A 21,839-nucleotide genomic window follows, 5' to 3' on the forward strand; every position below is an offset into this window, starting at 1 on the left:
CAAACTGATAAGGATCAAAATTTCATTCTCTAAAAAATAAATCAAGGTATAGCCCAAGTTTAAAAGATTCAGTACTCCCTCTTTCCTTGAATAGAGAAAATTTTAAAATTTCCATCATAACATCAGTCAACATCAGTCTTGAGATACTAAGTCAAAGAATTTGAATGGAATCGTGTAATCCACTTATGTTCGTTGGTTCAATGCTTACATACACATTTATGGTGTTGTTCTAAGATATGGTTATCATGTCCTCATTCTTCTTGAATTGGATTCACATCTGTCTTAAATAGCATTTGTTTAGAACATAGAGAAAAGTAAGGGTGAAGCTAAATCAAATGTAATGTAAAAGTGTTTTCCTTTATTAATGGAATTATAAGTTCTAATATCCTAAATGTGGGTGATTTTAAAGGATAGTAATGTTTTCGTTCTTACCTGTACACATTCTGGAAAATACATAAAGAATATTAAACCGTTTTAAATGAAGATATCCAAACAGTTCACCATATTTTATTTACATACCTTTGGAAGCTTCCTATAGCAGTATAAAATAACATAAAATGTAAAGGAAATTCAATGGGGCCAAAAGGTTCTTTCATTGTATATGGATTTGTTATAGTACTATCTGCAATTTTTAACCCTTTGAGGGCGATATATAAAATAATTTAAACTGTGGTAACATTTTGTATAAACTATAACTATGGACCCTAAGGACACAAAATTGAGACTTAAAAAAAATCTAGAGCGAAATCCTAAATTTTGAGGGCCTGTATATATTTTATACCGGTGCCCCTCTAAAACATTTTTTTTCTCAGGTAGCTGCCAATTGTAAATTTTTGTTTTTAAAATTAGTTTTGCGTTCTTTTGATGTGCATTTGTAGAGATGGGTACTTGAATATAGTTATGTAAGTATGAAGACAAAAAATGTTGGTAGAAATTTAAAATTTAAAAAATAAAATTTATGTTTTTATGCACTTTGATGATGCAACCCAGCTGAACATACTTATGTAAAATATGGGTAAAAAGCTTTTGAACTTGATTTAAATTCAATATTATTATTTTATAAAAAACATTTAGCAAATATAACACTGCATGCGTAAATCGTATCATGCTGTAACTGAACTAATATAATATTACAAGGAGACCCAAAAACTGAAAAATAAACCGGAAAATAAAAAAAAAAAATTGGAAGACGAAACACTACGACTCAGATGAAAAGTATGTTACATTTTTGAACTTATATTTTATGCTTTAGATAATATCTAAAAAAAAACACGGTTCATGCTATGATACCAAGAATCGGCCCCCCCTCCCATGCACACACACTTTAGATTATCGGGGACCGTAAGAGCTCCTTTCTTATTGTTTGTAAATATAGATTGTAATATATCTTTTTGTTCAGGAAGAAACACCATTAAACAATTTTATTATTTAATACACCTCAAGGCTCTTATTTCGATTTTAAAACCCTTTGGCTTCCTAGGGGCTCCTTTTCAACTTTTGGATAAATTCTAGTTTGCATCTAAAATGGGCCTTAGAAATAAATATTTTCCCTCCTTTCACCAACTGTGAAATTTATTAAAAAACAAAAAACCTATTTGTATCTTATCCCAGAGGGCAAATTTCTCTTGCATTCCCAAGTCTTTCATCTGAAATTAACAAAGACGATAAGAATAAAAGCATGCTTTCAAATCAGCAGTTTTTGTGATTACACTAAGAGATTGACCTTAAGTTCATTTTCATTTCCCATATTTTTAAGTGAGCTGTCTCTGTGTGATCTTATCACATTACACAAAGGGAAGAAGAATCAATCACTCCCGAATGACAAATCAGTTGCCAATCTTTTCATTTTCCTGGCATTATAGGATTTTGGAAAACAGGAAGCAAGGGGTGTCTTTTTGGGGGGGGGTAACATGCCACATTTAACCCCTAAAAATGTGTAAAATTTTTACCCTAGGCGGCAATTTTGAAATCGATGAGTCTTTTTCTTGGGAAAGGGTGAAAGTCTGAAATTAAAATTTTAGCTAAACAGAGACGAAACTCGAGTGGAATAAAAAGAAACTAATATACTTGTATTATTCAGTCCTAGTTGTAGGGTCAGTAAACTCCCCACCCCTTCATGAACATAATATTGAACCCTAAACAACTTATAAATTAATGATAAAAATTATTACATCATAAACTGTTTTAATATAAAGAAATTCTGTCATGTCACAGAATGGAAAAGAAGACTGGTGCTGCTATCTATTGGCGTTACCCTCAGTATGAGCACCAGTATATATTATATACCAGTTTTAAAATCGTATATAAATAATCTTCTGTTAATTATCACTTCTAACTGAAATGAAGTAAATATATAAGATTCAGCATGTCTAAGTCATATATTTCCAGATCTTGAATTTATCAATCTTCAAACATGATATCTTGTAACGAGGTATATTCATTTCATAACTGAAAAATATTGAGCATTCATAGGGTGATGCTGCCATTTAGAATCGAAAGGAAACACTAGACTGACTAGACACTTATGACTATAGCTTTTGGTGGAGAAAAATTAGCATTTTTTTCGGAGGTTAAAAAATTGACAAACAACCTTCCTTCAAAGGGTTAAATGCACTATTTTTACAAAATTGATTCCTGATATTATGAGAAAAGAATGAAATTTTATTATTATTTTTTATATTGTATAATTTTAATAGAAAAAGAATACTCCACTTATTTTAATCAGTTTAATTTTATTTTAGTAAACAATAACAGTCCAAAAATATACACAGCACTTTTTGATCAATAATCCATACATATAAAGACAGAATGTAAAAAAAAAAAAAAAAAAAAATTACCTGGAAATATGAATTACAGTACACTCTTGATAAACTGAGCCTTATATAAAAATGTTTGTTTATTATAGAATGATGAAAAAATTATTATCAGAATAAATCAAATATTCAACAGGAAATACAAAAAAGGAGTAGAAATGGCACTGGATAACAGTAATGATAGCAAAAGATGTCACACTATTTAGGAATTAATTTTATCTACAACACATAATTTAATTGTATGAGTATATAACCTAGAACATGTAGACACTGTTAAATCATCCATTAAAAATAAATTAAGTGTGCAGCTATTAATCTCTATTTTACATTGACACCTATCAAAGGACAAGAGTAATAATATCAAAAAACATTTTTTTAATAGTGATCTTATTTTGAATTTATAGAACCAAATAAACTTATGTTTCAAATCAAATTGCTTAAAAATACATGTGAACTGTTAATAGTATTTTTCTAATTATAATATTGGTTATTCCACTTTTTGGAGCTTTTTTTTAATTGCTATTGGATTAACCATGAGTTAGGGTTAACTGTGGACATCATCTCCTGTATTATTCCAGTTAATTATGAGTCTACTGTAGTTCATTTCAAGCAAATACTGAAAATTACATGAATACAAATGAAAAAAAAATTAAATGTGGCCAGCACATGATTATACATTTACACTGTCTTTTTCTCACTAGACAGGTATTTTGTTCATGCTTTTACTTTTTTAAGTTATACTGCTTCCTATTAAATTGAAGATAATAAATTGCTTCAAAAATGGCATTTCATAAAATTTATATTATTAAGTTAAAAATACATCAATATAATAAATTTATGTCTTTCACCCAATAAAGCATAAATAACTAAAGTATTGTTATACTGATACACTGCTTCATAAAACATGATTCATATTATAGAAACAGAGTGTGTATATTAGAAATAGTTAAGCACTCAGAAATTAATTTTAAATGTGTGAGCAACATAATTTATGGCAAGGTTAAAATAGCTCAACTTACTTTTTTTAATTAATAATATAAAGACAGACTTTTACCTCTGCATATATTAAAAAAAATATATATAATCTTGATATTCTGACATTATATAAAAATAGAATTTTATGCACGGTTAGAGAGATACACTTCATTACTAAGATGTTAAGATAATTACACACCTGATGCTAATTATAACAATCTCTCTTGTCCTAAATAAAAACATTATAATGAGAGGTCACTGTAATAAAAATGGATATAATATACTCCTCATGATTTAAACACCAGTCATTGCATTAAAATAGTCACTATAATGAATGGACGTTAAAGTGAATATCAGTTATAAAAATATATTTCTCCAGGTAGTTATATATATGACAGCTATGAGAACACTCATACTTCATTCGCCCACCAGTGGCCGAGCGGTAAAGTCGCTGAACGCTGGTAGTTCGGTCCGAGGTTCAAATCCCGCGAACGGGCTGGCTGCATGGGCATTTTCGTGGTTTTCCCCATGTGTAGCGTGTATACGAGCCAGTTCCCTTAGAAAGTCCTCCACGATGGCATCCCTCCCCTTAAGCAGATAGCCCTCGAGGCTTTGCCATAATCACATACACATACTTCATTCCACAATTACTATTTGAAGAAATACCATAAAACATTTGAAAATGCTGAATTATAAAAATAGACTTTTATGTATAACATATATGTTTGATACATGAACTGCATTACCACAGACACTGATAGAAGACAGATAGCAGTATACAACTATTAAAAATAACACTAGCTTCCAAACATGAGATTCCATAAAAAATGCCTTACATATCACATGAAATACATATTAATTACAAAATATGAAATGGAATGTGTAATGAAACATTGTGTAAGAATCATTAAATTCAACACTGATATGCAATGCTGCGAGATAAAGGTGGGCTTCCAACAATGAAATTATCAGATGCTGCAGTTTCATTTCCATCTACAGGAGAAACAACATTGGATGAGGATGTGGTAGAAGCTCCTGTTTCTAATGCCATTCCAGCCTCTCTTAAAACCTGCATGTTGATATGTAAAAAAAAGTAAATAAATATATATATAAAAACAGAAAATAAATACATATATAAAAACAGTAAATAAATAAAATGCATGACTAATTAAAAATGAATTCTACTTACAGTAACATGATGAAAACAAAAGTATAATATATTTTACTTTATTGACTGTAAGACAACTGCATAACTACTGCATAGTAACAGCAGTAATATTTTAAGAATAGTTACTTAAAAAATGAAACAAATATCCTTTTACTTTCTTTTGGAATGCTAGACAGCTCTATCAAATGCCGTGAATAAAGTGCTCTTTAGCACTTTAGAAATTGACTTTAGGCTTCAAACAACTTTTCTTTATATTTAGATAAAATAAATTTATCTAAATGTTAAAAATTTTTTTTTTTGAAGATGGACTTTCTGCCATAAAAATACAATAGAAAAGCTGTATTTTCTCAATGTCACTCAATTTTTGTTTCAATGGCTTAAATTGAAATGGAGCATTTTTAAGCATGCATCTTCAAACATTTTAAATAAAATACATTTATCTAAATGCAAAGAAAAATTGTTTGAAGATGCAAATAAACATTTAGATAAAATAAATTTATTTAAATGTAAAAGAAAAACTGTTAGAATGCAAGCTTAAAAATACTCCATCCTAATTTTAGCCAGTAAAACAAAAACTGAGTGACAATGAGAACATATAGCTTTTCTATTATTCTATCTTTATGGCAGCAACCAAATTTTTATACGTATATAGAAAGAAACTCTTAAATGTAAAACTATGTAAATAGCTAGAATGAGAACTGGTACACTAACGATCCAGGCTTGGTGGAACTGTATATAGTTGGTGCATACAGTTAGAGTCCATATTAGTAGTGCTTCCATATATTACAGCTTTATATATTAATATAAAGCTGTAATATATGGAAGCAAGAGTTTGGAATGAGAAGATGGCCAGAGATATCAATTTATAAAACTAATGGATTTTGAGAAAAAGCCTTATTACTAGAAGAAAATTTCACAATGATTGATAAAACCATTATAATTTGCCATGTGGATTAGTCTGACCAAACTCTTCAACTGGAGTAAGGGACATGCAATAGCATCTACACACAGAAGGTTGGTTCTGGATGGATCAAGATCACTAGTATAGAGGACAAAATAATCATGCATGAGGCATATACATTTTTCTATGGTGGTATTGTTTATATGGTAACTTCTGTATGCCTCAAAGAAGGGAATTTAGAATCCTAGTGCTTTTAACAACTAGATGTCAGTTACTTTCTTCACAGTGATGCCAACCCAAAGCAACATGGAAATCCAAAGCATGGTGATGCATGATGTTTGGCAATTACTGCCACTTCATTATAGATATTAATGATTATTATGTCCAGGTGTGTCCTTGGCCAACAGCACAAGCCCAGCCTTGCTATCTAGTGACATACTTTCCCTGCTGCAGGAATTAAGGTGCGAGGAGCTATAACATTAGATGATCTACTCTAATAATGCTACATGAAACATCAATGGCCCAGTAGTATATGGATGAAGTACTACAGCTCCCATTTTTGTCCAGGATCCAGGCGCAATATTACAACAGGATAAAGGTCAGCTAGAAGCTATCTGTGTTACTCAGATCTGCCTCTGTCATATCCACTCAATTCCATCACATGACCATCGACATATCTTTTACCAAGCATGTAGATGACCAGTCGAAACTCCAAGAGCTGACATGATATTGTATCTAGAATCTGCAACACACCACCTAAGTCATCTTCACCTAGATGACATCAGACATTTGTTCAGTTTTATACTAGACCAAATTACAGCATGCATTGCAACACATGGAAGTGTGATGCACTACGGAATATGACTGGAAACATGTATTACAGATGCTTCTGCAACTGCTTTAATAATATTTAATTAGTTAATAGTATTTAATTAGCTTTAATAGTATTTAATTAGTTATTTAATTAGACTAATTAGGACAACGTAGGGATAACAAAAAGGAAATTTAATTTTCTGTTAAAATAACATATAAAACAACTAAAGATTTAAAAAGGTTATTCTAAATTAAAATTTTGTAATTTTTCAAATCTCCTTTTATTTACAGGCTCAAACTTTCAAATTGGTAATTAAAATTTTTCTAACAAAAGTGAAATATCCCTCCCTTGAAAAAAAAAAAAATGACAAAAGAAAATTCTATATTAAAAACAGTAACAATCAAATGAGGACACTTTGAGGGAAATTCAAATTTTTAAAATAAAAAAGTTAAAAATGAAGACACGCATCAAATGACAACACAATAATTTAAAAAATGATTGTGACAAAATTATAAAAAAAAATTGGATTATCTGATATTTCAGTTATTGTCACCCCATTATCCTATTTCAGCTGAGCATAAAGTGTTCATAAAATGAGCCTTGATTTTTATTCCTAACAGGAAGTCAGAAAAATAAGCAAAGTAGCCAAGAGAAATTACATAATATTATTTTATGTTCACACACATTTTGCTTTGACAAAGAAGCAAAGATTGCAGATCTGAATCAAAACCCTATTACCCTTTCAGGCTTGTGATTGTAGCGAAATGTGGAATGAGAAAAACAAATGTTTTAACGAATTTATTTCGGAAACTTTTAAATTACTGTGCATTAAACACATATGTTAAAAATATTCAGGAAAATAAATATTCAGGTTTAACTGAAAAATTTAAAGGATTCAAATACAGTCGATTCAGGTTAATCGGACCACAATGGGAAGCAATCGTTTTGGTCCTAATAACTTGGCTGGTCTGATTACACAAACATGGCCTATGTTGTAAGACGGGACGTGCTATATGCAGCAAACAGTAAATGTACATGTAAATCATGTACTAAAATGTAATTTTGAACTTTATGGTGCAGTACACACACATGGCGAACATACATGTATGAACAAGAACTACAGTCGAACTTTTTTTCATTGAGAAAATTAATTTAGAAACAAATTCTAAGAAACAATCTCCTTTGATACTCAACATGCAAAGCACAATAAAAACAATCTTATCAAGTTCCAGTCAACATTCAAAGAACTTATCCAATGTGATCTGACGCATTCTCTTGATGGACTGCATGTGAACAAAATCGCTACAAATATCTAACGCAGCAATGGGACAGCCTTCATTTCCCTCCTGCATGAAATACTGACGCAAAGTTTCACTGCATTTCCTCACAGTCTGTGTTGTCACTTGCACCAACTTATTAGCAGCATCATCATCATCACTTTCTTGGTCTTCCGATGCTGTTGTGTATTTTGCTGCAACTCGAGCAACAACTGCAGTATCGTAATCTTCATTTTCATCGTAGCATTGCAGCTCGTAGTCAAAGGACAAAAATTCTTCGCAATTTTGTACCTGTTGAAGTTCCATATCTAAATCATCATTTTGCTTTCAATGAGCATGTCCACATCCATCTCCAAAAACCAAGTGCTTAAAGCCATAGTGAGAAAAACAGTTCTGAATTGTCTCACTGCTCACTTTTCGCCAGCTGTCGGCCAAAAATGTAACTGCTTGTAAGATGTTGACCTTTGCACTGACTTCGGCTTTTGACGATCAGGTTAGCAAAATATTGCTTCAAGGATGTAATTAACCAACCTTGCACGATAAAGGGTCTTCAAATTTTTTATGATGCTCATGCCCATTGGCTGGATCAAAGCTGTGGTCCTGGGAGGTAGAAATTCTAGTTGGATGTTCATCAAGCAATCTAAATGAGGATGTGCAATTGTCAAGAAGAAGCAGCACTTTTTTCGACTGGCGTTGTAGCTCTCTGTCCCAATCCTTCAGCCATTCTTTAAAAAGTTCAGAGGTCATCCACGCATTTCTGTTCGCACGATACACAATTGGTAAACTCTCCATCCTAAGTCCTTTAAAGCAGCAAGGCTTAGTGCTTTTTCCTATAACCAACAGCTTCCTCTTGTCCGTTCCTGACATATTTGAGCAGCACAAAACAGTTACGTGATCCATCGCTTTTTTGGAGCCAGACAGTGCAACATGTTTGTAATTTAACGAGCCGTTCGGTGTAGCACGATAAAACAGCCCAGTCTCATCAACACTGTAGATGTCATCTGCTGAAAAATTTTCAAGAAGCCTGGGCAGTTTTGCTGATTTCCATTCTTCAACATTTGCACTATCAGCACTTTCTTTCTCGCCATGGGCTTTCTTCAATTTTATGTCGTGTCTAGATTTCCGTCGAGACAACCAATTGTCCATACCTTTAAAGTCATCATGGCCCAGCTTTTTAGCGAGTTCTTCTGCTTTGCATTTTAATATTGGGCTTCTTATTCGCACAGGTCGTCCACTAACAATGGCAAACCATTCATTAAGAGCCTCATTGACATCTGGGTCCTTACCTTCATGCTTTCGTTTTTTGGAAGTTCCTTCAAATCCTTCTCGCAGCTCATTCTCTTGTTTTATCAAGCGCGAAATTGTACTCTTTGCCAATCTGGTTATTTTCACCAACCGACACGGACTAGTGTTTCATGGTTGTTGCTTGATCATATCCAGGAAACCAATTTTTTCAGCTAAAGTCAAGTCCCATCATGGCATTTTGGCAGGGGTGACAAGACACGTGTACAGTTCACTGACTAAAATGGTCTGAAGAAAACTTAAATGTTTCGGGTTCAAGATGTTGAAGTCAAGAGGGAGATAAAATGCTCGCCATTCAAAGCTTTGGCACTAAAATCATCCCAAAAAGGTGATGAAAAGATAGCTTTCTCATGTTTGACAGGCGGGAATTCCTTTTAGGTGGAGCCAGACACTCTATTGTTCATTTCCTTGAAACTCGGAGGCGCAGGTCAAAGAAAATGGTGCGCGTGTTCACCTCCCACCGGTTTTGCTTTTGTCATGCAATTTAAGGATTTCCCAACCTTTGATAAAGCATTTTCCTGGGGAGCCGCAACTACACATCCTCCCATATATTGCAGACCACCTATACATCCGCTGTACGTGGCCGACTTGCAGCTTCTGTTTCTTATTCGCTCTCATGTTTTTTTGGTCTGATTAAATGGAATTTTGGTCCAAATAAGCGAATAATATTAGGCTTATGTACACAGGATTTGGTCAAAAAAAGCGGCTGGTCTAATTAACCGGATTTGACTGTATATTCAAAAAGAAAGTATCATAAATTAATTATATGACAAATAAAAAGTTACACAAAATTGTTACAAAAATATAATAAACCATTCTTTGCAATAGATGAATAAGAAAAAATTGTATAATTAAAAGATTTTGGATCTGAATTAAAAGAATATAATTGCATATGATTAATGCCTTCCTGAAGATAAGACTACTTTTGCAGTACCCACAAAAACATGTGCATCATTTATTTAGCTCAAGTCTTTTACAGCATTCTAAAAAAATAAGAATGGACTGTAATTGTTTCATATTTTTAAACTTGCAACTAAAAGAAATGCAACATATCATGAGAGAAATTGATGGAAAATTAACAAGGAAAAGAAACTGGTAAAATGTACAACAGGGGTATCAAAGAATCATATGATTTCATCATGTTTGATTTTAAAAATCCTAAGATGAGATATAGAAAATTTTTAAATCCTGTATAAATGGAAAAATTGAAAGACTGCTTATATATTTATTGCAAGAGTTACAAAGTTTATAATGATATCAGTTTATTGTTCTCAGTCTGAAAATTTTCATTTAGCGCAAGCTCATTATCTGCCTTCATGCTTTTGCCTCTTGCTGCATCGAGTATTATAGCAGGAATTATCAAAATTCTAGATAAATCGTTAAACATTTAAAAAAGAAAAGATGAATATAAGCATACTTATAAATTTTATAAATTTCTATAAAACTGTCTGAAAGCTAAAGCCTTGACAAAGGAAGAAATTTAAGTAAAAGAGCAAGAATTTTTTTAAGATTTACAGTTTTCCCCAATTTAAAATTATCCTAAAAACTTGAATGGCCACTTGACTTCTTATGCTACATAAATGAAGAAAGGGAAAGGTGACATTAATGAACTAAATAACAATTCATCCTTTGAAATGCATTTTACAAGGCCTGGTCTAAACCAGACTAAATCCTGATTTACTTATAAAGAATGGTCTAAGCCTATAAACAGAATGAATGAAACAGCATACAAATATGATATATATTATTTAACAATTAGGGATACAAACACTAGAAATAATGTATGTGATAAAAATATGATAGATGATTCAGATGCAATTCCACATTCCATAGTGTGTGAAAGAATACAAAGAGGTGTTGTTAAACCTATTAGACAAGAAAAAAATACATTTAGAATGGGATACTGTTTGAAATGCAAAGAAGAAGGGGTAAAAAAAGACACTAAAAATTTGCATGAAACCATTTTTAAAAACAATAAATCCCCATGTAAAGGTATTTGCAAAGTTAGCGGCTCAAATGTCTTGTCAAAAGGAAAAAAAAAAAAAAAAAAAAACATTATTATAATCCTGAAAGAGGATATTGTGGAGTGAAAGAACTGCAGAGAAAAATCAAAGTGCCTCAAAAAGAAATTAAAACCTTTTTTATAACAAGATGTATATATCAAATATATTCCACTCATTTGAAATTTTAAGAGCAGGAGAGTATACGTTCTTAGCATTCATGATCAATAACAAGCAGATTTACTATTTTTAAAGCCTTTTAGTAAATATAATGAAGGAACAAATTATTTATTAATCGAAATGTATTGTTTTAGTAAATATGCATGGGTTGTTCCCACATATAGAAAAACAGGAGAAGAGGTCACAGACATGTTAAAAAAAAAAAAGATTTTCAAAGAATGAATTTCCATGAGGATTCAGGCCAATAATGGTACACAATTTATCAATAAAAATACTCAACAACTGTCAAAAGCTAACGATATGAATTGGCTTTTTATGGAAAATGTAGAAACGAAATGGTCTACATTTGAAAGATTCAATAAGACTTAAAATGAAAAGATTAAAATATATTGGGATGCAAATGGAACTAAAAGTTATATAGATGTGATAAATAAACAGTTAAAAAATTATACAATTCATATCAGTGATTGACAAAAATGATACTTGTAGAAAAATCTGATAAAAATAATGAAGTGGTAGTTTATAAGAATTTATATAAGCCCAGAGAAATTAAAGCCGAAATTTAAAATCAGAGATAGCATTTGAATTTCTAAATTTAAAACCGTTTTCATAAGAGGATATGATAAATCATTTACAGAAGATATTTTTATTATTTGTGAAGTCTGAAACACAGATCCTCCTGTATATAGACTGAAAAACTTGAGCCATAAGGAAATTAAAGGAACTTTCTATGGAAAGAATTGATTAAATATGATAAAAAAGATAAAATTTATGAAATCCGGAAAATAATAATAATAATAGAGAAAAAAAAAATTGTGAAATGATTGGGACATCTGAAAAGTTTCACCAGCTGTATTAATGAAAATATCTTTTAAAAACCTTTTCAAAATTCTGAATTTTCTTAAAATAATTTTTTTAAAATATAAATTTGTTTCTTCTTTCCATTTTGCGTTCTGCAAAATTAAGTATTTTTAAGCATTTAAATTTTTAATTTCATCCATTTAAAAATTTTTTTCAATACAGAATTTGTCTTAGTTTTTGCCTTTTGTCTGTTTTTAAAACATTTTTGTGGACACTTTTAATAATTCATTTTTAAAACTTTTTAATTCAAAATTTGGATCTCTCACAAAGTGTCCTAGCTTGATTATTATTATTTTTTAATATATAATTTGTTCTCATAATTTTTCAGATGTATTTCATTTTTATTAGAAACTTTGAACCTCCAATCTCAAAGTTTTCCCCTGTAAATAAAAAAGATTTTTGAAAAATTATAAAATTGTTGTTAATTTAGATATATCTTTTGTAATTCTTTATTTTTTTATATGTTTTATTAGAAAAATTAAATTTTTTTTCGTTATCTTTAAGTTGTCCGAGATCAGGTATTTATTAATTATTCCTACTGCATATTTTTTAAATTACGTATACCATTCATCTACCACTGTATTTCTTCAGTGAAGGCAGGAATTTAAAAGTGTAGCTATATCACTGCATCTGTAAAATTTCAGTTCAAACTAATATTTCTTTCTTTGGATGCTAGTTTTACTATGCATGAGTGCATATAATACATACACAACAATACACTGGTTTACAAATTTTAAAGACATATAAACATATAAAAATCATATTTATTTTACACTATAGCTTCTTCAAATATTGAAAGCATTTAATAAAATCAAACAGTTCATAGCAGGCCTGCAAAATAGGTGGTAGGTGAATGCCACAGTGAGCAGAAAATGGGCATCTACATTTTGAAGAATGAAATTGATGTTTCTCAATTAGAGAAACAAAATATTTTCTTAGATGAATTGGTTAAAATAGCAAAGCTGTTTTTCTCTCTCAATATTAATGTTAGTACTACAAATTATTAAAAGAATTTTTTGTTATGAATGCCATTAAATAAAGGGTTTAATTTTTGCTGTTATGCAAGTATAAGCACAACATTATGCAAGTGATATATGAAATGATTAATCACGGAATGATGGATACCAGAAATGTCTACTACAGTGGTTTTCAACCCTTTTTTTCCCCACGCACCCCCTTTCAATATTGCTGGACGATCATTCCCCTAACCTTTCCAAAATTCGAAAAATACATACACACTTGTTTAAATTTTAAAATACTTTTTAATGTGCTTAATAAATGAGAAAACTACAGAAAATGTTGAAAAATACCCAAACTGGAATAAACACTTTTTTTTTTTTTAATCATAAACTAAAACTAGATACTTAGCAAGTAAATAAAAGATTAACCACATTTCCCCTGAAATTATGAACCTTCCCCAGTTGAGAAACCCTGGTCTACTACTTTTAAGAAAGGAAGACGAAATTACCAAATTAAAAATTTTAATAAATCGAAAGATATTTTGATTTTGATGAATGACAGAACTTAATTAAGGACCTTCAACTTTATTCTGGAGATTTCTCCTTCTCCTAAAAACAGCAACATATTTATATTAATTTAGAAGTCAAATAGCAAAACTCAATATTATATTTGCAATTTTTCACAGGACTAGTTTTGATGGTTTTATTGAACCATCATCCTCAGCTGCCACAGAGCAAATGAATGAGATAAGATACAGTGATAAGGTAAGGATGGCTGGACAGGAGTTAAGACACTGGCACCATCTATTGATGAAACAAGAAAACTAAAACATAATTTCCTTAAAGAAGATTGGTAAAGATGGATTGGAATTAGAGTCATTAACTAGAACAGAGATTATTTTAACGTGAAATGCCTCAAGAAAATCTAATTCACCACTAGAAGATGGTTTTCAAATAATTTTGGCTGCATAAAAATGAAGAGTGTGATTTTTGGACCAACAATGCTGGGCAGCCGAGGACTTCTGTGCTTCCTTTTCCCTAACATATGCCTCATATTCTTTCACGTGAAATTTTAAGGCTTTCTTAGTTTGACAAGTTTCCCTATTAACCCAGTTTAGTTTCTTAGTTTTTACCTAAAATATATTGATAGTTGAGTTTCTGAAAAGGTCATTCTTAAATTAAAGGCTGTTATGTTTTCTATATAACACTAGTAATAAAATGCTATTATAAAGGCAAAATGTAAAAATCTGTCCAATAATGTACTTTTTCTTGTTTTCAAAACAAAGTACTGCTATTGGAGCTGTTATATATTATACCATTTTCAAGGCATTTAAGCAAACTCTACTTCATAATGAAAGCAGGGATAAATCCTTCCTTGTTGATTGGACATATGTTTTGATGACATCATTCTTCTACTATTAGAAAGTACTATGATGCTATTTGGACTCAAACCTCCCTACGATTAGTTTACATTTTGATTTTAACAGTGCATTATAATTTCAGCATCATTAAAAAGACTGTTATTATGCATGAAATATGTTATATGTATGGTTTTATTAGATTATACTTCTTACTACGCTTAATGCTGAATGAATTGAAGCCAAAAAAACTTAATTTTTTTTAAAAGTATGTTTATTCAGTAAATGTATATTAGCGCTCTAAATGTATATTAGCGCTAGTCAACAGAGTATAAAATTTTATGAAGAGTGGTAGCTTTACAATTGATTGCAGACATGAAATTTGGCCAATTTTTGATGTAACTGATTTCAAACTAAAAGAGTTATTCCATCACATATTCTCATCCTGAAATTTATTGAAGGTCTAATTTTCTAGTTTTTGAAAAGAAGCATCACAATTATAGTGCTTTAAATCCTTTTGCTGCTCAGACTTAACAGGGAAATCAGTAATAAAGTTTACTGTTGGTATATGCAGTTAATTTGAACTCTTTTTAGAAATGGAGGAGGACCACAGTCTGAGAAATGCTGAATTAAATGAGAAAAAGGCAGATACATAAATTTTGCACACACAGAGAATTTTCTAAGGGAAAAAACAATCTGCTATTTACAATGGAATGAGAACCTATGTCAAAATAGGTTATGGCTATTATTTATTTTAAAATATATTAGTTAATATTTGTCCTTGGAATTTCACTAATTTAAAGTGACATGTATGTATTTCCTGAAATAAGTCTCACATCTTAATTATATTTTATGTGAAATTTTTTACACTATCTCCATTCTTGTCTACTAAAATACTCATATAGCCTAAGAACAAAATAGCATGAATTAAAACCTGCATATTTAATACTCTTATAATTGATACAAAATTGGTAACACAGTAAAATCCTGTTTAACACAATGGTTACGTTCCATCAAAGTAGAGCATTATACATAATGAGATAAATCAGGTCATCTCATCATGCAAATAATGGTGTTAGGGGAAAACAGGTATAAAAAAATAAAAAAAATATTTGAGTATTTTGTTATTTAAGTTCATAAAAATATTTTTTTTTTCAAATACAAAATAAAAACTTATTTCTTACAAGTATTGAAACAACAAATGAATATATAAAAATAAATAAAATTTCAAGTCAACATTTATATTTTAGATTAGATCATTCAGATTTTTCTGCATTTCCAATTTTCTGTTTTTTTTTTTTTTTTTTTAAAATCAAGACGGTGTCTAATGTCATTAGCATTTTTCTTTTGCACTCCGTAAGAAGTTGTTGATAAGTGGACAAGGCATCCATGACACCTCATCTTGCCTTATCAAAATCTGCATCATTTTCAATCAGGGCCAGATTTACATATAACCTACACAAGCTATCGCTTAGGGTCCCCACCCAAAAATTTAAATATAGTATAAATAGTATTAAATTATATTACAACAGACTTATAAAGGGCCCCATATCTCAAATAGCTTAGGGCCTTATCAAATCTAAACCTGGCTCTGTTTTCAATAAATAAGTCCATAAATTCTGTTATGGAAGCTAGTGGTTTTTAGAAATACCATTGAGAGTTCTTTCTGCTTTTCTCCAGAATCACTATTTTTAATATTTTTGTGTTCTTCTTGACCTGCTAATTCCTTGGGCTAATCATTAGAAAGACTTTCTCCTGCTTCTTGGAAAATTTCTTCATAATCTCTAGTGTCACTGTACTTTTTTAAATCTGGCCAAATGTTTTTTCCACACTCCTTTCAAACATTTTCCCATTACCTCATTCCAAGAAAGATTTATGTTTTCTATAGCATCCATGATATTACAATGCCCCCCAAAATCTCTTATTGAATGCTTATCATCTCAGTCTTTTTTTTCCAAACATTTGTCTAAATGTCTGCCACAGATTGTGAGGCACCAAGAAAACCATTTCGAATAAAATGCATGTTATCAAGTCAGATAAATTTGTTGGGCGAACTGGATCACTATCCATTAAAAGTAGCGTTGGTTCAAGTTTTTTTTATTTCGCAATAGCGTTTAAGAAACGGGTAAAAATATTCAATGAACCAATTCTGGAAAATTTTCATAGTTATCCATGAATTTTTATCAAATTCCCAAATTACAGGTAAAGTTGATTTTGATATTCATGTCATCGCTCTTGGGTTTTGGGAATGATAAACAAGAAGTGGCTTTAATTTGAAGTTTCCATTAGCATTGGCACCCTGGATAAGTGTTCAGCGACCTTTCACATCTTTAAATCCTGGTGCACTTTTTTCTTCATGGAATAGAAATGTACGTTTTGGCGTTTCAAAAATAGGTCCAATCGATCGACATTAAAAACTTAATTCTGGAGAATAGTTTGCTCATTCAATTATGGTTTTTAACATCGCTGGTAATTCAGCTGCTGCTTTTATATCTCCACTTGCTGCTTCTCCTGCAATCTGTATGTTAGGAAGATTATTTCGATGTTTAAATCTATTAAAGCATCCTTGACTTGCAACGAAAGTTTCAGTTGTGTCACCCGTTTCAATATGAATGTGATTAAAAATTCTCACTTTTTCCATTATAATAAATAGCTTGGTTAATGGCATATGGTATTCAATTTTGTCGTCAATCCATATAGAAATTCATTTTCCAATCCCCTCTATTGTATTATTTATAGAACAGGTTATTCTACTTGCAAAGGTTTTTGTAATTGTAGTTGCTGATGACACTATTTTTCCTTTATTCTTGAGAATTGTCCTTATTGTTGAAAAATGCAGGGAAAACCATGAAAACTCCCATTCAGCTGACCCATTTTTCAGGCTCTGAAACCATGTTTAACTACCAGTATTCAGCAATTTTACTGCTTCACTGCTGGTGGAGACTACCAAGAAATGATATATTCTTCTGAAACATGATAACCAAATTTAGTTCTTAGCCAATAAGATCTTCATGGTTATCATTTATTTTTAAATCCATTAGTCAATACTTCTGCTTAGAGTTTCACTAAATTGAAAAGGGAGACAAATCTTACAGTATATGTATATAATTTCCTGAAAACAGTCTTTGCAATATTTACAGTATCTTTCATTTTTGTCTGCAAAAAAAAATAATCAAATAGTACAAGAATAATATAAATAATTAAAATTTAAGTTACATTTAAATTTAAAAAAAAGCAACCTTAGTTTGGTGTAAATTTTGAATAAAACTTTTATACATTTTGAGGGTGGTCAGACACAGGTCCATTTTCTTTGGGATTAAAAATATTTTTGTTAAAATTTCAGTTTTTGTTTTTGTGAAAGCAAAATTTTCTTTGCTCCTGAAGAGGACAACTGTCTGATCACTCTCGAAACAACATTTTATTCAAAATCTATGCCATACTAACAAAATATAAATATAAACAAAAATATAAAACTAGGAAATTAGCATATTAGTTTAATGTTACTGACAGAACTAGCTGTTTTAAAATTGCCTGGAATGCAGACTTTTTCAGGGCTGTATCTGGTAAAGTGTCAAGTGAACTGATGTGTTCCAATTTTTTCTCAAATGTTAAAGTTTATGGGGGGGGGGTTCTGCCAATTAGTAGAAGTTAGTAATTCAAGGATGAATGAAAAGTGCAGAGTGGCTGAAGAATTTATAATTTCCACATATCAAAGGGCTATCTTGGACACTGTCCATGATCACTTTTAATAACATCAGGGGTCAGAACGGCTAAACATGTAGGAGTTTGAGGAAGACAGAACTTGCTTTATATAGGCATGCAGGTGTTGCCTTGTCATGCAAAATTACTATGCTGGAAAGAAACTGAAGCATTTGGATAGAATAAGAGAAATTATTAAAGTGCAATCAATGATTGAAGTATTAAAACTGGAGCTAATGATGGATTGACAATTAAGTAATATACTATTGTAATAAGACAATAACACAACAATAAACAAATATGACAATAAAGCAATACACTAGTTTACTAGTGTTAGTTTGACATAATCTAATAGGCAGCCAAAGAAGGTAGAAACAGCCTCATTTTAGATACTTTAACCGCTCACAGAAAGAAACATGAAGAATAAGCAATTTACAATTGGTATAATAATGCGAACATGAAAGCACCAAGTAACACAGAATCATATAAGCTAAATTAAGAAGCAATTAATTAATTAATTGGCAGACTACTATAAACAAGCAATCATTGTTACATAATACTTTCAGACTCAAAGAGCACTTTCAAGGAGAGCATCCACAAAGGAGGAGGGAAGGAAACTTAGAAGAAAATAATCCAGCAGTTGGACAACTAATTCCTATACCAAATTGTCTACTGACTGAATCTGAAATATTTACAAAAAATATCTATAATTCATCCTATTTTAAATGTTATAATACTTTTTTGCCCAAACTATTTCTATGCTACAAGCATATTACATTGAAATATTGGATTCAAAACAGCAAGAGTATTTATTTACAGTAAATGACCTAGGAATATGATTTCTCAACTTTATACAGCAGCATTTTGTATCATACTGAAGAATTATCCTAACAGAAATTAGAAACAGCCATATCTGTCATTTTACATCTAAGTCATACGTGGCTAAACTAGTAATAATAATAATGGATTAAGAATCACTTACCTGATGCTTTAACAATAATACAAATAATAACATAGCATGTCAACCCTTCACACATAACTCGTCACCATAACTTAACAACTCCATAAATCTGAGTTTATTGAAACTGCTATTAAAATGTTCATAAATTTGGAACAAATATATATGTGCTATGTGCTTTTAAGAAGAAATAAACTAACCAAAAGATTTTCTTCCATATCTGTCAATGCTGCTTCAATCCAATTTGAACTTGTTCTCAAGTGACACATAGATCGGGTTATGAGAGCCATATGATTAACAGATAAGATAAGAGCAGTGCACCTAAATATAGAAGCAACCAGATGATGAACAATATGCAGTTGTAAGGAATAGCTAACAGTATTTATAATATATTTAATGATAGATAATATATAATTAATATATACGTTTCAATCTTAGGATGATTAAACAATATATGGAAAAAATGTAAAAGCAGATAGAAGGGACAGAAATAACAATATTTTGTAATAGGATGTATATGGTCATTTGAGCACTATGTAAAAAGTATTCTCTCGCATAAATCATCATTTCCTGTGTGAATTTTAAATAGCAAGCATCACTAAATGAACATTGACTCAAACGTATATTTTACCTATGAGGCTGTGGCTAAAATGAATCAGCTATTCAAAGGACATACAGAGAACAATTCCTGAATACCTCCTCTGAGCAGGTATTGTGTTTCTATCCACAGCCAAGCAGGCACTTATTTCAATTTTTATAGCTGGTTTACTATATGTTTATTAGAAAACTGGTAAGTATTAAAGAAGGAAGATTATATTACTGCGATAAGCTAAAAAATGGTTAAATTACTTTATTTCTAAATAGATGAAGCATAATACTCCTTTACTATTAGTGGTTCATGAAAGCTTTGGCTCAAATACTCTTAGATAAATGATTTTACCTTCACTTTTGCTAAGTTTAGTCATTGGTGTGATACAGGTATATGATATCCATTAATTCTGGAATAATGCAACTTAAGAAAATATTTATTTTAAGTGTCTTACTATTTCTAGGAAAGAAAGTTGAAATAAAATCAAATTAAAAAGGCAATTAAGAATATAAGGTTCACATTTTTTTATTCACTGAATATAAAAACTATGTATTCATATTTTGATACATCTTGTATCAAAATATGAACCTGAATGTTTGAACACAAATTACAATTTTATAAATATACCTTGCTTCTAATAATCGTGGGTCTAAGGGTGGATACATGGCTCTAACAACATCATCAACACGAGGGCTGATTTTTTTAGCCACTTCTATTATTTCTCCAAGATCTTCAGGTGATTGTTGTGAAACATGTGTCATCATCATAGCAACCAGTCTTTCAGTTAAGTGATGACATTTTTTCAAAATAGCTAAACAATGTGGAATAAGACCACTGAAATTTAATAAGAAATATTATTTTATATGGAATAATTTACAAAAGGCTAAATTTTAAGTTAGCAAGTAAAGATTTATAGAAGGAGCAATTAAAAAATAAATAAATATTTATAAAAAAGCAATTTTTTTACATTAACATTTATTGCAATTTAATTTTGAAACAATTTACTATAAAATAATTAGCAGCTGAACAGGAAACAAACTATTGTGGGGGTAAAAAGAGTATTTTCTCATAATTAATATGAATTTGAATAGTAGGAGTAATATTTTAGAAGTAACTCTTTCTAAATTACAAAATACATGCAATAAAAGTTCTATTTTTGGGTGCACAATAAAAACATGATAAAAATACAATTAGAAAGTATTTTCATTGGCACTGAATGAATATTAACTAAAATGCATAAAAAATACCTTACTACTTAATAATTATGAATTGAAAATTAAACTTAGGAAGAGAAAGGAAATAATCATCATCCAAAATACTGCAGTTTAATATCAAGAGGCATCAGGTTTGATAAGCACTGCCATTCCATGCAACATAAGATTTTTAATTCATTTGTAACAGGAAATGCTCAAATGCAAGCAAGCACTGGTTCAACGTTTCAGTGATTAGTGCCTGAGCCTAATGCTTCATTTCTTATATTAATGCATGTCTTGATTTCTGGATTTGCTAACGAGTTATCAGTCACTCTTATCTGAATGGAGATTATCTCCCATTTTTGTTACACAAGTGCTTCTTCAGTGCATGATCTTTTTGTCTAGTTGATTTAGTTTAGTTACTAGTCAAGACATCTTAGAATGACTCTTTTGATGTGAGGTAGCAAAATGATTAGATAACATAAAATTTTGATTCAAGAAGAGAGAGATGCTATATTATTTGATAAAGTATATTACATAATTTTATTGAATCTGATGAAGATGATGCAAATAATAAATTTAAAGGCAAGTGAATCAATGGACACCTAAAGGACAGCTCACTGGTAAATGACATCAAATTGTTTATGCAGACACTGATTGCTGTGTTACAGACTCACTCGCTGTGATATGGTGCGGAAGTGGCAGTGTGGTCCATCAATGCGATCTGCACAATATGCCTGTCTTCATATGGAACAGTGTGAAGAGGCACTGATAAAGTGTCATCTGATTCTG

General features: G+C 30.6%; 1 protein-coding gene across 4 annotated transcripts in view; it reads right to left on the reverse strand.

The window, feature by feature from the left end:
* Window positions 1–3,244: 3,244 nt before the first annotated feature.
* Window positions 3,245–21,839, reverse strand: part of LOC118196584 (transmembrane protein 98-like) — a 55,733-nt gene continuing 37,138 nt past the window's right edge. For all 4 annotated transcript variants that reach the window (XM_035368052.2, XM_035368051.2, XM_035368054.2 and 1 more), the window contains 3 exons: window positions 20,482–20,688; window positions 19,466–19,586; window positions 3,245–4,857 (listed from right to left, as the gene is read on the reverse strand). In XM_035368052.2, coding sequence (XP_035223943.1) covers window positions 4,702–4,857; window positions 19,466–19,586; window positions 20,482–20,688 — 484 coding nt within the window. In that variant the 3' untranslated portion in view covers window positions 3,245–4,701. The remainder of the gene's footprint in view (window positions 4,858–19,465; window positions 19,587–20,481; window positions 20,689–21,839) is intronic.

The sequence above is a fragment of the Stegodyphus dumicola genome, chromosome 1, assembly GCF_044657685.1.
Source record: "Stegodyphus dumicola isolate Sdum_Otavi_A_Nest chromosome 1, ASM4465768v1".
Taxonomy (NCBI): Eukaryota; Metazoa; Arthropoda; class Arachnida; order Araneae; family Eresidae; genus Stegodyphus; species Stegodyphus dumicola.